Source organism: Myxine glutinosa, chromosome 10 (genome assembly GCF_964187855.1).
Source record: "Myxine glutinosa chromosome 10, kmMyxGlut1.1, whole genome shotgun sequence".
Classification (NCBI taxonomy): Eukaryota; Metazoa; Chordata; class Myxini; order Myxiniformes; family Myxinidae; genus Myxine; species Myxine glutinosa.
In genome coordinates, this window is record NC_136270.1 from 86504988 (window position 1) to 86520774 (window position 15787).

Here is a 15787-nt window from a genome sequence, read left to right on the forward strand (position 1 = left end):
ATTTGCAGTTTCCTCCCCTTCCTTCTTTGGTCTACTTCTACTTTTTTGGTCTGAAGTACATGAGTTTGTTAGTTTTCAAGGCTTGATCTTGCATGGACTTGGTCTTGCATTGTCCTGATGGTGGATGATACTTATGTGCGTGTGTGTTTTCAGGTGCTCTTGAAACTCAGGTTTTCGTTCACACAGCTCACAAACTTAACAACCTCTCTGACTTTCCACAGCAAATTGCGAAGGTTATTGATTTATTTCCTTTGGCATATATTTTACAATGCACGTACATTGCTTTTTGCAATTGACTTTTATATTTCGATTTATTTATTTTTACCATTTGAGGTGGAAAAATAACTTTGGCATCGTGTTGACATGTTGACACCTGCATCTGTCTGAATCTTCCACACCAAATATTTATTAATACAGAGGGATCAATTTGTGAACTATACATGTCCAAGATAAATAAACGGGTAAATAATGTCCAATACATGAAATTAAATGCTATAATTTCACACAACACTCGTTTTTACCTTGATGTCTCATTGTTAGCCTGAACTCTTGACCTGTGCTTGCAGTTCAAACCAAGTGCCATCAGATGCGCAGACATTGACCTTGAGCTCCGAGGTCGGCGTGTCGGCTAACCTGATCATCCGAGGGTAACGGCCTACTCGGACACATCTTAGACCACAATTTCTTGTTTTTATATAAAAAGTACAATTTTGTTTTACTTCAATCATTCTTTCCAAGATTTGCTACTTCAGTTTGAAATGACATGCATGGCTCACCTCCACTTTTGCTGTACCGATTCTCATCTCTCAGACCATTCAGACCAGCAGAACCTACTGTACATGTGTCAGAATGGCCATCTGTGCACAACCCCAATGTCGAGAGTGAAGTCGGACCACAACTGCAGCAGGTTATCCAGGTCGGTGTTTACCCTCTTATATTATCTTGCTTTTGTAAAGTTTTGCCGTTCTTACTTCGTTTGTGTTGTTTTCAATGATCTTGTGTGTTTGTAAGTTCAAAATAGCAATAGCACAAACAATCAACAGTATGAACCACCTTTAGAGGCCATTTTCCCCACAGAGCAGGGGTTGGCCTTTTTCGGGCACCGTGGTCCCCTTTTTGAAGCAATGTTTTACGGCCGGATGCCCTTCCTGCCGCCAACCCTGTTAGTCGCCTCTTGCAACACACAGGAATTACCAGTGAACTGGTACTCCATTTGCCGACCTCGGAAGGATGATAGACTGAGTCAACCCCCCTGGTGTTCATTCAGCGATCAACCGGGATTCAGAACCCAGGATCCTAGGATCCCAAGCTGGCACCCTAACCGCTAAGCCAATACCAGGCCTCAAACAATCAACATCTATCTATAATTCCAGTAATCTCTGTTTGTACGTCTGTACGTTTGTACGTCTGTTTGTCTGTGACCGCTGTTTCTCGACAACCACGGGTCCGATATACTTTTAACTTGCCAGGTATATTGCTGGGGACCCGAGGATGTGCCTTTTCAAGGTTTCATATTAATCGGACAATTACTTACCGAGCTATGTCCAAAAAACGATTCAACCAATCAGAGAGCAGCGAACGATCGCGTGTGCCGAACGTGGAGGACACACTCTGCCTCGGATGGCACATTTGAGAGCGTATTCATTTATTTCACGTTTGCAAACTATGTTGGCGTTAAACTATGTTTTAAAACTAATAAAACCGAATTTGCGATTCATTCGCTTTCCTGCGCGTTTGTGCACGCGATGGCGATTTCTTTACCAAACTCCGGAAGCCGTTCGCTTTGGACCAAACCATTGCATGTAAATAGAGGGGGGGGATTGTCACCGTACTCGCAAGCCGTTCGCTTTGGACCAAACCATTTCATGTAAATAGAGGGGGGGGATATAATTTTAGATATAGATATAGTACGGGCAATGCCCTAGTCTATCTATAATTCCAGTAATCTCTGTTTGTACGTTTGTTTGTCTGTGACCGCTGTTTCTCGACAACCACGGGTCCGATATACTTTTAACTTGCCAGGTATATTGCTGGGGACCCGAGGATGTTGGTGGTTGCATACCTTCAAGTATGAATACCTTCATACCTTCAAGGTACATACCTTCAAGGATCCTGGGTTCGAATCCCGGTCGATCGCCGAATTAACGCCAGGGGGATTGACTCAGCCTGTCATCCTTCCGAGGTCGGCAAATTGAGTACCAGTTCACGGGCAATTCCCTGTGTGTCGCAAAAGGTGACGAACAGGGTTGGTGGTTGGAAGAGCATCCGGCCATAAAACATTGCTTTGTGGTGCTGTGCACACACGACTCAATTGCCAGAGAGGTAGGCCACAACGCATTGGTACAAACAAAGAGTCTTTATTAAGAGCTCGCACTTCAGCACTGGGTGGGCTCGAGCTTAGAGCCCGCATATATGTCCCGAGGCCACTCCTTGCCCCCGGGCGTGGCCGATCGGTCGAAAGGCGGGGCATGCCTTTTCCTTCCCCGCCTGGACGCTCGCGCCACCCACTGGTGCGCGGAATTATTGTCCCTTGTGCCCGCCACAGCTTCAAAAAGGGGACCACGGTGCCCAAAAAAGGCCAATCCCTGCTCTGCGGGGAAAAATGGCCTCTAAAGGTGGTTCTACTTGGGACCTTGGGACCCTTCTTCAACCACCCTTCTTCAACCTAGTGCCTGAAGTCTGTGTATTCCAAATGCTAATGCCCCGGGGATGGATATGAGGCCTGCAAGACAAAGATTGCAGTTTGTCCAATCCCATGCAGTTTGTAAAGATTGCACATCGAGCTTGGTACATTCGTTCTTTCTCTGCCCACATGAGGCAAAAGCTGAGGACATTTTACAATCTCAGTAGCCATCGGTGATGAAAGGGCCAAGGGTTCCTTATTCGGCTTCAAATGTGGAAAAGGCAGCTCCTTAATCTGCATGGGATTGCCAATTGCCAAAGACTTCTTCCAACTATATTCATCCAATCTTCTTCTAAAACACGCGTCTTCACAGAAACTTGTATTCCGTTGCATCTCCTCATCCTCCTTTTGCATCAGAAGCAAAGTCGCACTTCTCGAAAATGACACAGCCAAGCAGCCGCAGGCTGCATAGGAAACAAGAAGTTCCCATGCAATGTGCAAAACATACAAAGTTTTTAAATCTTACTATAATTCACCAAATGTACGTCCGTCTGTCTGTCCATCTGTCTGTCTGTCCGTCCGTCCATTCCCAGGTACTGCAAAAATGGCTGAACCGATCGCAACGAAATTTTGGGTGGGTATTCTTGGGACCCCCTGGAGTAAAATAGGCTGTATTGTTTTTCCAATTTCAGCTTTGGTCTCCATCATTTTCAGGTTTGGACTCCCGCATAACGTTATTGTCCTGGTTACCGCAAAAACGGCTGCACCGATCGCAACTAAATTTTGGGTGGGTATTCTTGGGACCCCCTGGAGTAAAATAGGCTATATTGTTTTTCCAATTTCAGCTTTGGTCTCCATCATTTTCAGGTTTGGACTCCTGCATAACGTTATTGTCCTGGTTACCGCAAAAACGGCTGCACCGATCGCAAGATCTGTCTTCTTTCTGTCTTCTACCGACTCCTCTCCGGCCTTGCTCCCCCAGCTCTCTCTGTGCTCTGTCCCCCCAATATTCCTTCAGGTCGCACAAGATCTGCCTGCAACCCTCTTATGGTTAAACTGCCAAAGTCTAGGCTCTCTGCTCACCTTCACTCTTTCATTCCCCTTTTCTCCCGCCTCTGGAACAAACTCCCCCACTCCCTTCAATCCCACTCCTCCCTCCAGGTCTTTAAAACAGCTGTTCACCACCATCTCTTATCTTCCCCCATCGAAAACCTTGATCTTTTCTACCCCCGGTAATTCACCCCAGAGTCCTTGCAGTGTTCATATGTTTTAATCCTCTCCCACCTCCCCCCAAGTCCTCCCGATGTCCCTGCTCTCAAATGTTGTGTTTGTGTCCTTCCCCTTCTTCCCCCTCTCTTTTGTGTCCTCCCCCCTCTCTCCCCATCTTGTCTGCCGCTCCCCTTGTTTTTTGTGTTTTGTGTGTCGATTTGTCTTTTTGTGTGATTAATGTTTGCTCTTTCACGAGCCTCGATCTTGTATACAAAAAAAAAGAAAAAAAAAAAGAAAAAAAAAGATACACCTCCATGCCCGTGGGATCCCCACGGGTGACCCCACGAGTTACTATAATCCTAGGTTGCGTTTCTGTTTCTTATTTTCCAAATCAAGTGATGAATTAATCCTTTCAAAAATGCAAAATAATTATTGAAAGATAATAATCGATGTTTTTTGAAAAATAGAGCAGATTTTAAGAAAATATAATTGAAAATGCAACCTTGGTGTCCATTGCCTCTTTTGAATGACCATCTCTTCTTTGTGCAGCTGTACAATGATGGGCCAAGTTCAGTGCAAAGTGCTTGGCTCAGAATAGAGATTCCTCTGCAGTTTGAGCAGGAGAGACTCCTGTATCCCATATACCTGGAGGTCGAAGGACTTCTCAACTGCTCGTCCAACATGCCGCTCAACCCACTACAGCTCAGCGTAAGGACCCTCTGAGGCAAACTTGTGGACTTTTGCTGCCTGCATGGCTTTTGTGTACTATTGTATGACTGTTTTCAATTTCCATTGATTGGTTTTGCACTTCCTTCCCGATGATATGATGTAGTTTGTTTCATGACACGTACGTTTACTTTTTGCATCGTTCAGTTTCAGTCCACAAAGCTTAAATCTACCTGTAAATGATTGTTTTTCCTAACTCTGCCTGTTGTTATTTCAGAAACTGATACCTAGGTTTGCTTTAATTTTATGCTTATTTTTGATGTCGTTTGGCTATACAAACTAAATTCAAATTTACAAAATCCCACACTCTTACTATCTCTCTCCGAAAGGACCGTCAGGCAACCCTACCCCCATCCTCTTATCTACTCGTACCTTATTAACAATCCTCTTGAGGAAATGCAGACATTCAAACTCATGGGTCTCACTATCAGCCATGATCTTTCTTGGGCAAACCACATTTCGAAGTTGGCCTCCACTTGGCATCCTCCATCGTACAAAGTCCTTCCTTGGCACACCTGAACTCCTATACACCTACAAGGCCTTCATCCACACTTGGTAGAGTACTTGTCTCACAAGTAGAGTTGGTAGAGTATCTGCCTTACATTTTGCTCAGCTTGATGCCATGGAAACCAAGGAATTGAAGATTGTAATCTCAGGTGATGAAGCTTAATCTATGAGCTTATAATTTGGCCATCGCAAACAGGTCGGTGGTTTATCATTCTTCTACACTCTGCAGCCTCCTTTCACATCTTGCACCCTCTGCTCTTTCCGCACTTTCTCCCACCCCTACCCCAGGTTTCAGCAGGGCACAGACAGTCCACCATCAACTCCCTTCTGGAAGCTACCTAAATCCAGCATCACTGCTCACTCCCACTTATTTGTTCCTATTTTTTCCCACCTGTGGAACCAACTTCCAGATTCTCTTCAATCTCATTCTTCCCTCCAGGTCATCAAGAAAGTAGTTCACCACCATCTCAGACCGTTCCCAATCCAAAACCATGATCTTTTCTATCCTCGTTAACCCCACCCAATCCCTCCTTATTTCAAATTTCCAGTTTCCCTCCTTGAAGGTTCCTTCTGTATCCATATTGTCCACCCCATGCATCATTTTGTCCTCTCCATGCATCCCCTTCTGCACGGGCAGAGTTTTGGGGGTAGGGGGGGGGGGGGTGAGCAGGGGGACAATGCAACCTTTGTTTTTCTTTTGTTTGTTTTTTCACATAATTTTCAATCTGGCCTCCAAAGCCAGTCTTCGACTGGGCATCCTCCGTCGTGCGAAGTCCTTCTTTGGCTCACCTGAGCTCCTCACCACATACAAGGCTTTCATCCGCACCTCAATGGAGTACTGCTCTCCGCCCTGGGCTGGTGCTCCTACTCACACCTAGCTCGTCTTCACGCTGGTGAAACCAAAGCATTCAGAATCATTGGAATCTCCCGCGATGAAGCTAACTCCGAGGGCCTTTCACTTACTCACCGCAGGCAGGTTGGTGGTCTTTCTGTCTTCTACCGACTCCTCTCCGGCTTTGCTCTCCCAGCTCTATCTATGCTCTGTCTCCCAAATATTCCTTCAGGTCGCACAAGACCTGCCAGCAACCCTCTTCTGGTGAAACTGGCAAAATCAAGACTCTCTATTCACCTTCACTCTTTCATTCCTCATTTCTCCCGCCTCTGGAACAAACTCCCCCACTCCCTTCAATCCCACTCCTCCCTCCAGGTCTTTAAAACAGCTGTTCACCACCATATCTTGTCTTCCCCCATCCAAAACCTTGATCTTTTCTACCCCTGTTAATTTCACCCCAGATCCACTTTTTTGAAATACCGACGACTTCATTCCTGGAAGTCCCAGCAGTGTCCATGTGTTTTATGCCTCTCCCACACCCCACCCCCTTCCCACGCCTCCTCCCCCCAAGCCCTCTTCCTCCCACAGATCACCCGATGTCCATGTTCTTTACTGTTGTACTTGTGTGCTTCCCCCTCTCTCCCCATATTGTCTCCCACTCCCTTTATTATATGTTTTATGTGTCCGTTTATGTTTTTTGTGATTAATGTTAGCTCTTACATGAACCTCGATTCTGTATACCAAAAAAAAAGAAGGACTTCAGGTAGTTGGTATAACACTTTCATTTCATCCCCATCTCTACCAGTGATATATTATACTCCTATCAACCATACCTAACCCTATCCTATTCCTTGCAGGTTTCTGTGTTTCTTCCCCTGCCCTTCTCTTTTCCTTTTTATTTATACCCTTGCTTATTGCATCCACCTGCTGTCCCACTCCATCACTTTCAGCCCATTGCCTTTTTGCTCTGTCTTGGAACACTTCTATGAGTTGAGATTTTTTACACAAAATAATCTGGGTATAATTGAGAAGAATCGCCAAGGATGCGGAAAGAAAGATGTGCAACATTTGCGCAAATTGTGGAAATGTTCATCAGATCGTGGAAAGTTTTCCTTCAACCAGACTCGGTGGGGTAATGGTTGGAGGGACCTCTCCGCGGTTGGCGACTCAAACCTCAGGAAAGTCATAACTAAAAACTTTAAAATGGTACGTGCTCCTTCCATGCTTGACGTTGAGCATTTAAAAGGTTTAGAGCACGAACAACAAGGTTGGCACCCATGGGGAGGAGGAAATCACTCCTTGGCAAATGCCCCACTGAGTGTGGTCAAAATGGCGGCGCCATTGTTGTGACGTCGCTGGTAGCCAGAGTGCTCTGGGAAGTGACGACACTTCCGTCAAGCCCATTGGCTGTGTTTGTCTCGCCTAATAGTCCTGTGTTGTCTTCTCTAGTAGTTCTAGTTGTCTCGTGTATTCGTCTGTATGTCCACGTGTATGAGATGTACATATGTGGCAGCTCCACGACTAGCCTCAGATACTGCAATACAAAGCAGATCTCAATGTTTCCAAGTATATGGTCAAAGGAGAAGTTGGCCGACACACTTTTGATGTACATTCGGTCATTTGCTTGACTGGAAACTGTAGGTACGTTGTACCGGTTGGTGCCTCATGTTTACATCCTCATGAATGCATGCTGAGGTTTATAAAACTTTTGTCAGACTCTCAGGTTAACAAATCTGAAATTTTCAAATACCGATATGAAGAGCCTACTATTTAACTACTTTTTGGTCTTTCAGATCTCACGAGGACAGAACCGGTCTTGGCATACGAACAAGACTCCTGATCGTGTGCGGCGGGACAATTCACGCAGATCAAACACCCAACGAATCGCAGTACGTGCTTTAGAATTTGGGATTGCACCAATGGATACTCTACCTTGAACCTCATCATGCTTTACTCACTGTGACTCGAATACGCGATGAAAGCTTCTATTCCCAACCATGCAGGATTGTGAGCACGGAGGATGCTTGGAGATACACTGCCAGGTTGGACATCTTCCCAAACGCGACAGTACCGTCCTCTATATCAACTCACGCCTGTGGGCCTCCTTCTTCCACAAGGTACATCTGGCGTTCAGGGCATTCACACTTCAGGTAGATATGAGTCACCTTGATGACGCAAGGAGCTTTCAACGAGTGACAGCAATGAAGTAGAGGACAAGAATTTTACTCAAGATAGGAGAACTATAGTATTTAATTATTTTAGTATTATTCAAACCTGACAGGTAACTTACTTGTTTTATTAAATGCTAACAGAGTTACCCGGCGTTGGCCGGAAAATAAATAGTCAGTCACTTTTTTGTAGCGGGCTTTTTATAGTCGGAGGAAGCCACGCCCCTTTAGCACGCTCTGCTGCCACGCCCCTTGGGCACGCCCCTAGTCGCCCATGATTTTTGTTATGAGAAGTTACACCCCATGGACTAATTTTTCCATCTCTAAGTCACTTCCTTCGGCTGTCCATGAGGCACAACCGAACAAACAGACGTTCCCAAATAGGGTTATAGAAGAAGATATTCCTGTTATTCTTCATTGCCTGGTTTGCCAGTGACAGGTATATGTACAGTGAAAGAGAGAGGAAATAGTGATAGAGAATAAGGGAATTACGGATAAAAAGAGGGAAGGGATCATAGGGCTTAATGATCAAGATGGAGGACTAGAATTTGAAATAGGGATAGAGAATAAGGGAATTAGGGATAAAAAGAGGGAAGGGATCATCGGGCTTAATGATCATGATGGAGGACAATAATTTGAAATAGGGATAGAGAATGAGGGAATTAGGGATAAAAAGAGGGAAGGGATCATTGACCTTAATGATCAAGATGGAGGACAAGAATTTGAAATAGGGATAGAGAATAAGGGAATTAGGGATAAAAAGAGGGAAGGGATCATTGACCTTAATGATCAAGATGGAGGACAAGAATTTGAAATAGTGATAGAGAATGAGGGAATTACGGATAAAAAGAGGGAAGGGATCATCGGGCTTAATGATCAAGATGGAGGACTAGAATTTGAAATAGTGATAGAGAATGAGGGAATGAGGGATAAAAAGAGGGAAGGGATCATTGGGCTTAATGATGAAGATGGAGGACTAGAATTTTAAATGGTGATAGAGAATGAGGGAATTAGGGATAAAAAGAGGGAAGGGATCATAGGGCATAACGATCAAGATGGAGGAGAAGAATTTGAAATAGTGATAGAGAATGAGGGAATTAGGGATAAAAAGAGGGAAGGGATCATAGGGTTTAATGATCAAGATGGAGGACAAAAATTTGAAATAGGGATAGAGAATGAAGGAATTAGGGATAAAAAGAGGGAAGGGATCATTGACCTTAATGATCAAGATGGAGGACAAGAATTTGAAATAGGGATAGAGAATGAGAGAATTAGGGATAAAAAGAGGGAAGGGATCATTGACCTTAATGATCAAGATGGAGGACAAGAATTTGAAATAGGGATAGAGAATGAGGGAATTAGGGATAAAAAGAGGGAAGGGATCATTGACTTTAATGATCAAGATGGAGGACAAGAATTTGAAATCGGGATAGAGAATGAGGGAATTAGGGATAAAAAGAGGGAAGGGATCGGATCATAGGGCATAACGATCAAGATGGAGGAGAAGAATTTGAAATAGGGATAGAGAATGAGGGAATTAGGGATAAAAAGAGGGAAGGGATCATTGGGCTTAATGATGAAGATGGAGGACAAGAATTTGAAATAGGGATAGAGAATGAGGGAATGAGGGATAAAAAGAGGGAAGGGATCATAGGGTTTAATGATCAAGATGGAGGACGAAAATTTGAAAGTGATAGAGAATGAGGGAATTAGGGATAAAAAGAGGGAAGGGATCATAGGGCTTAATGATGAAGATGGAGGACTAGAATTTTAAATGGGGATAGAGAATGAGGGAATTAGGGATAAAAAGAGGGGAGGGATCATAGGGCATAACGATCAAGATGGAGGAGAAGAATTTGAAATAGTGATAGAGAATGAGGGAATGAGGGATAAAAAGAGGGAAGGGATCATAGGGTTTAATGATCAAGATGGAGCACAAAAATTTGAAATAGGGTTAGAGAATAAGGGAATTAGGGATATAAAGAGGGAAGGGATCATAGGGCTTAATGATCAAGATGGAGGACAAGAATTTGAAATAGGGATAGAGAGTGAGGGAATTAGGGATAAAAAGAGGGAAGGGATCACAGAGCATTTTTTTTTTCTTTTGGTTTTTTTTGTATTCAGAATCGAGGCTCGTGAAAGAGCTAACATTTATCACACAAACAAATCAAACAGACAAGCAAACAAAGTATATAAAAAGGGGAGCGGTAGACAAGATGGGGAGAGAAGGGGAAGCACATCAACGCAACATTTGAGAGCAGGGACATCGGGAATGTGTGGGAGGGAGAGGGCTTGGGGGGAGGTGGCGTGGGAAGGGTGGGGTGGGGGGGCCGGGGGGGGGGGGGGGAGAAGTATAAACACAAGGACACCAAGGACTTCCAGGAAGAAGTTGGTATTTCAAAAAAGTGGATTTGGGGTGAAATTAGCGGGGGTAGAAAAGATCAAGGTTTTAGATGGGGGAGTTTGGATAAGAGATGGTGGTGAACAGCTGTTTTAAAGACCTGGAGGGAGGAGTGGGATTGAAAAGAGTGAGGGAGTTTGTTCCAGAGGCAGGATAAAAGAGGAATGAAGGAGTGAAGGTGAGCAGAGAGTCTTGATTTTGGCAGTTTAACCATGAGAGGGTTGCTGGCAGATCTTGTGCGACCTGTAGGAATATTTGGTTGACAGAACCCAGAGAGAGCTGCAGGAGCAAGGCCGGAGAGGTGTCGGTAGAAGACAGAAAGACCACCAACCTGCCTGCGGTGAGTAAGTGAAAGGCCCTCGGAGGTAGCTTCATCGCGGGAGATTCCAATGATTCTGAACGCTTTGGTTTCAACAGCGTGAAGACGAGCTAGGTGTGAGGCAGGAGCACCAGCCCAGAGGGGAGAGCAGTATTCCATTGAGCTGCGGATGAAAGCCTTGTATGTGGCGAGGAGTTCAGGTGTGCCAAGGAAGGACTTCGCACGATGGAGGATGCCCAGTCGGCGACTGGCTTTGGAGGCCAGATTTGAAATGTGGTTTTCCCAGGAAAGATCATGGCAGATAGTGAGACCCAGAAGCTTGAGTGACAGAACTTCTTGGAGAGGATTATTCAGAAAGTGGATGGGAGGGTTGTCCAGTCGGTCTTTTCGGAGAGACATTGTAAGAGTGTGAGATTTGTCAGGATTGAAAGACATGTTCCACTTGTTTGCCCAGTCTGTGATTTTGTCCAGGTCTGCAGAGAGTGAGGAGGCTGCAGACTGCCGATCTGATGGATGAGGAATGGAGCGGCAGAGAGTGGAGTCATCAGCAAAGAGATAGAAAGGATTTTCAAGAGAGTCGGAGAGATCATTGATGAAGACCCAGAACAAGCACAGGGCCCAGAACACTGCCTTGGGGAACTCCAGCCTGAACAGGAAGAGGAGATGAGAGAAACCCATTCAGGGCCACACGTTGACTACGACTAGCGAGGAAGTCCGCCAGCCATGCGTGGAGATTTCCATGGATACCAAAGGAGGAGAGTTTGGTTAGCAGGGCGGGGTGCCAGACCGTATAGAAGGCACGTGATATGTCAAGGGAGACAGCTCGAATTTCCTGTTTGGCATTGAGGACCTCCATCCATTGTTGAGACAGCAGAAGCAGCACATCCAGAGTAGAGTGACCTGGTCTGAAACCAAATTGATGATCAGAGATCAAGCCATTGGAGAAGAGGAAAGATTTCATATCCGAAGCAATGATGGATTCCATGACTTTGCTGATAATTGGGAGAAGGCTGATTGGTGGTCTGTAGTTGCTAGGATCTGTTTTTGCACCTTTTTTGTGTAAAGCGGTGATGTTGGCTGATTTCCAAGCAGAATGCAGATGACCTTGAGCAAAAGAGAGGGTGAAGAGAACCGAGAGAGGGAGTGAAAGAGCGGAAGAACAGGACTTTAGGACCCGTGGGCTGATGTCGTCAGGTCCAGTTGCAGAATCAGAGTCGAGGGTTGAAGAAACTTTTCCACCTTGTCAGGAGGAAAGGACACAGAGTCCAGGAGCAGCTGGGTATGACTGGGTACGGTGGGTACAGAGAGGGATGGGTTTGGGACACAAGATTTAGAGGCAAACACAGAGTTGAGGCATTCAGCTTTTTCACGTGCGGAGTCAGCTGTGTAGCCGTTTGAGGTAAAGGAAGGGGATTGAGCGGGAACCAACACCAGAAACAGATTTGACCAGACGCCACCAGGATTTGGAAGAGATAAGGGAGTTCAGTCTTGAGAACGGATAGATATTGTTTCCTGGCTCTCCTGAGGGTGGACACACACTTGTTTTGGGCTTTGTGAAAGGAAATGAGATTTCCTTCCGTTTGTATTTGCTTTCCAGGAGACGAAGGCAAGTTGTTTCTGGGCAACAGCCTCACCACAAGATTCCGTTTTCCATGGATGGGAGGAAGGGTATGACAACTGAAGACGAGATGGGATAAATCTGTGCATGAGAGAGAGAGAGAGAGAGCAATTTACTTTGGAAGAATTCCCAGGATGAGTTGATGTCAGAGGCGGTAGAGATGGGAGACCAGTCCAGATTATTGATGGCTGCTTGAAGACCGTGCCAGTTGGCCTGAGTGAAATGCCAGACTCGTCGATGCTGAGGAGGCTCTCTGAGAATTGTCAGAGGGATGTCCACTTTAACAAGCACATGATCAGATGAGCCGATTGGAGCAGAAGAAGAGCAGCAGACATTTTCAGGGAAGTTAGTCATAACCAAGTCCAGAAGAGAAGATGCTCCGTTGACTGAGATCCGGGTCGGGAAATTGACAGATTGTGTCAGTCCCAGTGAGTCGCACAAGTCCTTTGCTGGGCAGCCATGGCTGGTGAGAGAGGTACCCACACCCAGCCAACTGGCATGGTGACAATTGAAATCACCACATATGAGGAAGAGAGAGTTGGGATCGGTAGATAGAAGTTGGTCCATATTATCAGACAGCGAGATGTAGATGGAGTCATCACTGTTTGGTGGATGGTACAACACACATATGAACAAGAGGTGGGAGCGAAGGGGAAGCCGTAGCCAGAGGTATTCCTGGGGGTGAGGTGGAGAGAGGGCAGTGCACGGCGAGTGAGAAAGAGAGTTTTTGTAAAGATAGCAACCCCACCTCCAGGACGAGGCTCAGTGATAGAGAATGAGGATGATAGTATCAAGCTGGAGGACAAGAATTTGAAATAGTGATCGAGAATGAGGGATTTAGGGATAAAAAGAGGGAATGGATCATAGGGCATAATGATCAAGATGGAGGACAAGAATTTGAAATCGGGATAGAGATAGTGGTAAGAATGAAAAGGTGGTATTAAAGGCAAAGAGGATTTAGTAAATCGTTGATAACATCAGATGGACATTAAACTGGGCTTCCCATCTGCTACCATTAGTTGGTGGACGTTAAAGATCCCACCATGTCCTTCATGAAGAGTAGGTGAGCTATCTCGGCACCCTGAATAAATTGTAAATTCCTGCTCTGACCAGGAGAGGGCACTGCATAAGCCGGCAAAGCCGCACCGGTGCATTACACGAAACTTGTGTGCTACCCCCAGCCATGTGCTGAAAAGGAAAGAAGGAGAAGTTGTTCAATGTCTTTCATCGTGTTTTTTCTCCGAGGAAACAGGAAACTTTGTTTGATATTAGATAAGGTGAATGTGGAGGATGACACAGTTATCACATGATGCATTACGAGAGGAGCGTTGACGTACAAAATGAAGCATTAACAACGTAACCTAGTTCAGACATTGCAAGGCCTCTTTATAAGTCTTGCTGAAGTCAACTGTGTGGTACAAATTTGACAGTCACCACTAAATCCTCCTGGATGGTTATTACCGACCTCTATGATGGCGTTGGCGATGTATTTTTCTCCACATCAGTAAAATGTCTAAGCATCTCTGTTTTTTTTTTTTTTTTCTTTTCCTTTGACATCTTGTATTTCCTCTGACATCTGATACTATCACAAAATATCCTACACAGTGTGCCTGACAAATTCCAAATTGCCAAAATTGCCAAATTACAGGTTCTTGCCCAGACTGCTGGGAAGACAACGGCACAGCACACAATATAACGCTTGCCAAAAAACTGCTCCGGCAGCATCAATGCTCTCAAGAGTATGGTATATTGATGATGATGATAATGATGGTGATGAGGAGAGTAATTTTACGAATGTTCAGAGTAAGATGATTCTTCTTCAGGCCGAGAACTCAGCAGTGATGCTGCAAACGAGAGTCAGCTTCCAGGCCATGGAGATGCCCTTCCCCATCTTGCCGGAAGAATTACCTCATGGTAGCATCATTGTAAGTATGAATCTTGAGTTGTGCAGATTTTTTGTTGTACTTTTGCATATTTTTGGCTTCAGTCATATCTCACACAGTTGATAAACAGGTATCCTTCACTGTAGTGTAAACTTTTTGCTGGCACTTTCAAACCTGATAAAGACTGTGGATGGGGCAGATGGAAGTAGAATGGAATGGAAGATAAAAACATCAATTTATAAAAAAAACAAGACCGGAAGTCTAACAGCGGCGTAGCCGGGCTTGTAAAATATTATAAACCACAAACACATATGATTAGCTTTTTAAACAGTCGCTAGTGCTGTTTATAAAATTAAACAAAGAAATTTGGAGGAATCCAGACATCCGTGAGGTAAGTTTTACTTCCAGAACAGAGGGAAGATCTACTGTAATCTAGATTATACCCCACAAGGGTTGGGTACGTACCGTATTGTTGGAAGAGACGTAACGCCGATGCTTTCGATATTTGATGGTCATTTTAACAATTGGTTTGTTTGTTTCACATTGAATGAAAAGCGTAAAGGTAGGGCATGGCGATTGTGATATATGAGAGGTTCGACGATATGTTCCGCATGAACGGTATATATATATATCAAAATGGCGGAGTGTGGAGAGTCAGCCCCCGTACCGCCGTAATGACATCAGACATAACCACATCACCCTGTCATGTGACCAGATCCTCAGCTCTGATTGGTATACGTTTGAGGGGACATACATACATACACACATACACACTTACATACATACATACAGACAGACAAACACTGTTCTAGATGGCTTTGCCCTATGGGCTATGTCGTAAAAAGATTTCAGTAATATTGGGAGATGTTTCCTCACTTTGGTAAACTCAGATATTCCAAGCTGTTAAATCGAAGAAAATGTCATTTGGCAGTAGGAGAAGGAGAAAATCCACAAATTTCAAAGCACGCACCAAACGCTCCTTTGGTGTTGGAGGTAAATCACCATTCTTTAGAAACTGATTTCATTGTTTGTTGAAGTCAAAGTGCAACAACAATCTCAGCTTTTGAAGTCTTCCTTTCCTAAATAAGTTGGCCTTTGAAGTCCAATCCAAAGGAAGTCAAAACAAAAATATTTTCCCTCAACATTTCCAATCAGCACTAACCCATTCTAATTGTGACCATGTCTAGCTCACAGGTACCAAGTAAGAAAAATAAATCACAGGTACCCCTCGTTTATATGCATTATTACTTTCAGGTGAATGCCACAATTGTAAGAATTATCAGAGAGTTCAAGCGGCCTGTCCCATACCACGTGATCTTCCTCGCCGTCCTGGCTGGCCTTCTCCTTCTTTCCTTGCTGGTTTATGCCCTGTGGAAGGTCAGTGATGCCTAAAGTGATAGTTTATCATGACAGGTACCTTGACTGTTGAACTGCTTTGGCTCTTTAAGTTACATTCCATTACTGTTAGACTAGGCCAGAGATAAATACCATTATAGTTACT

The 15787-nt window shown here is 44.7% G+C and overlaps 1 protein-coding gene across 1 annotated transcript in view; it reads left to right on the forward strand.

The window, feature by feature from the left end:
* LOC137434017 (integrin alpha-8) overlaps positions 1 to 15787 on the forward strand; it is a 158190-nt gene that overhangs the window by 138740 nt on the left and 3663 nt on the right. Inside the window, exons 22-29 of the mRNA XM_068126607.2 lie at positions 154 to 233; positions 567 to 647; positions 811 to 916; positions 4382 to 4540; positions 7691 to 7786; positions 7901 to 8014; positions 14227 to 14328; positions 15541 to 15663. Coding sequence (XP_067982708.2) covers positions 154 to 233; positions 567 to 647; positions 811 to 916; positions 4382 to 4540; positions 7691 to 7786; positions 7901 to 8014; positions 14227 to 14328; positions 15541 to 15663 — 861 coding nt within the window. The remainder of the gene's footprint in view (positions 1 to 153; positions 234 to 566; positions 648 to 810; positions 917 to 4381; positions 4541 to 7690; positions 7787 to 7900; positions 8015 to 14226; positions 14329 to 15540; positions 15664 to 15787) is intronic.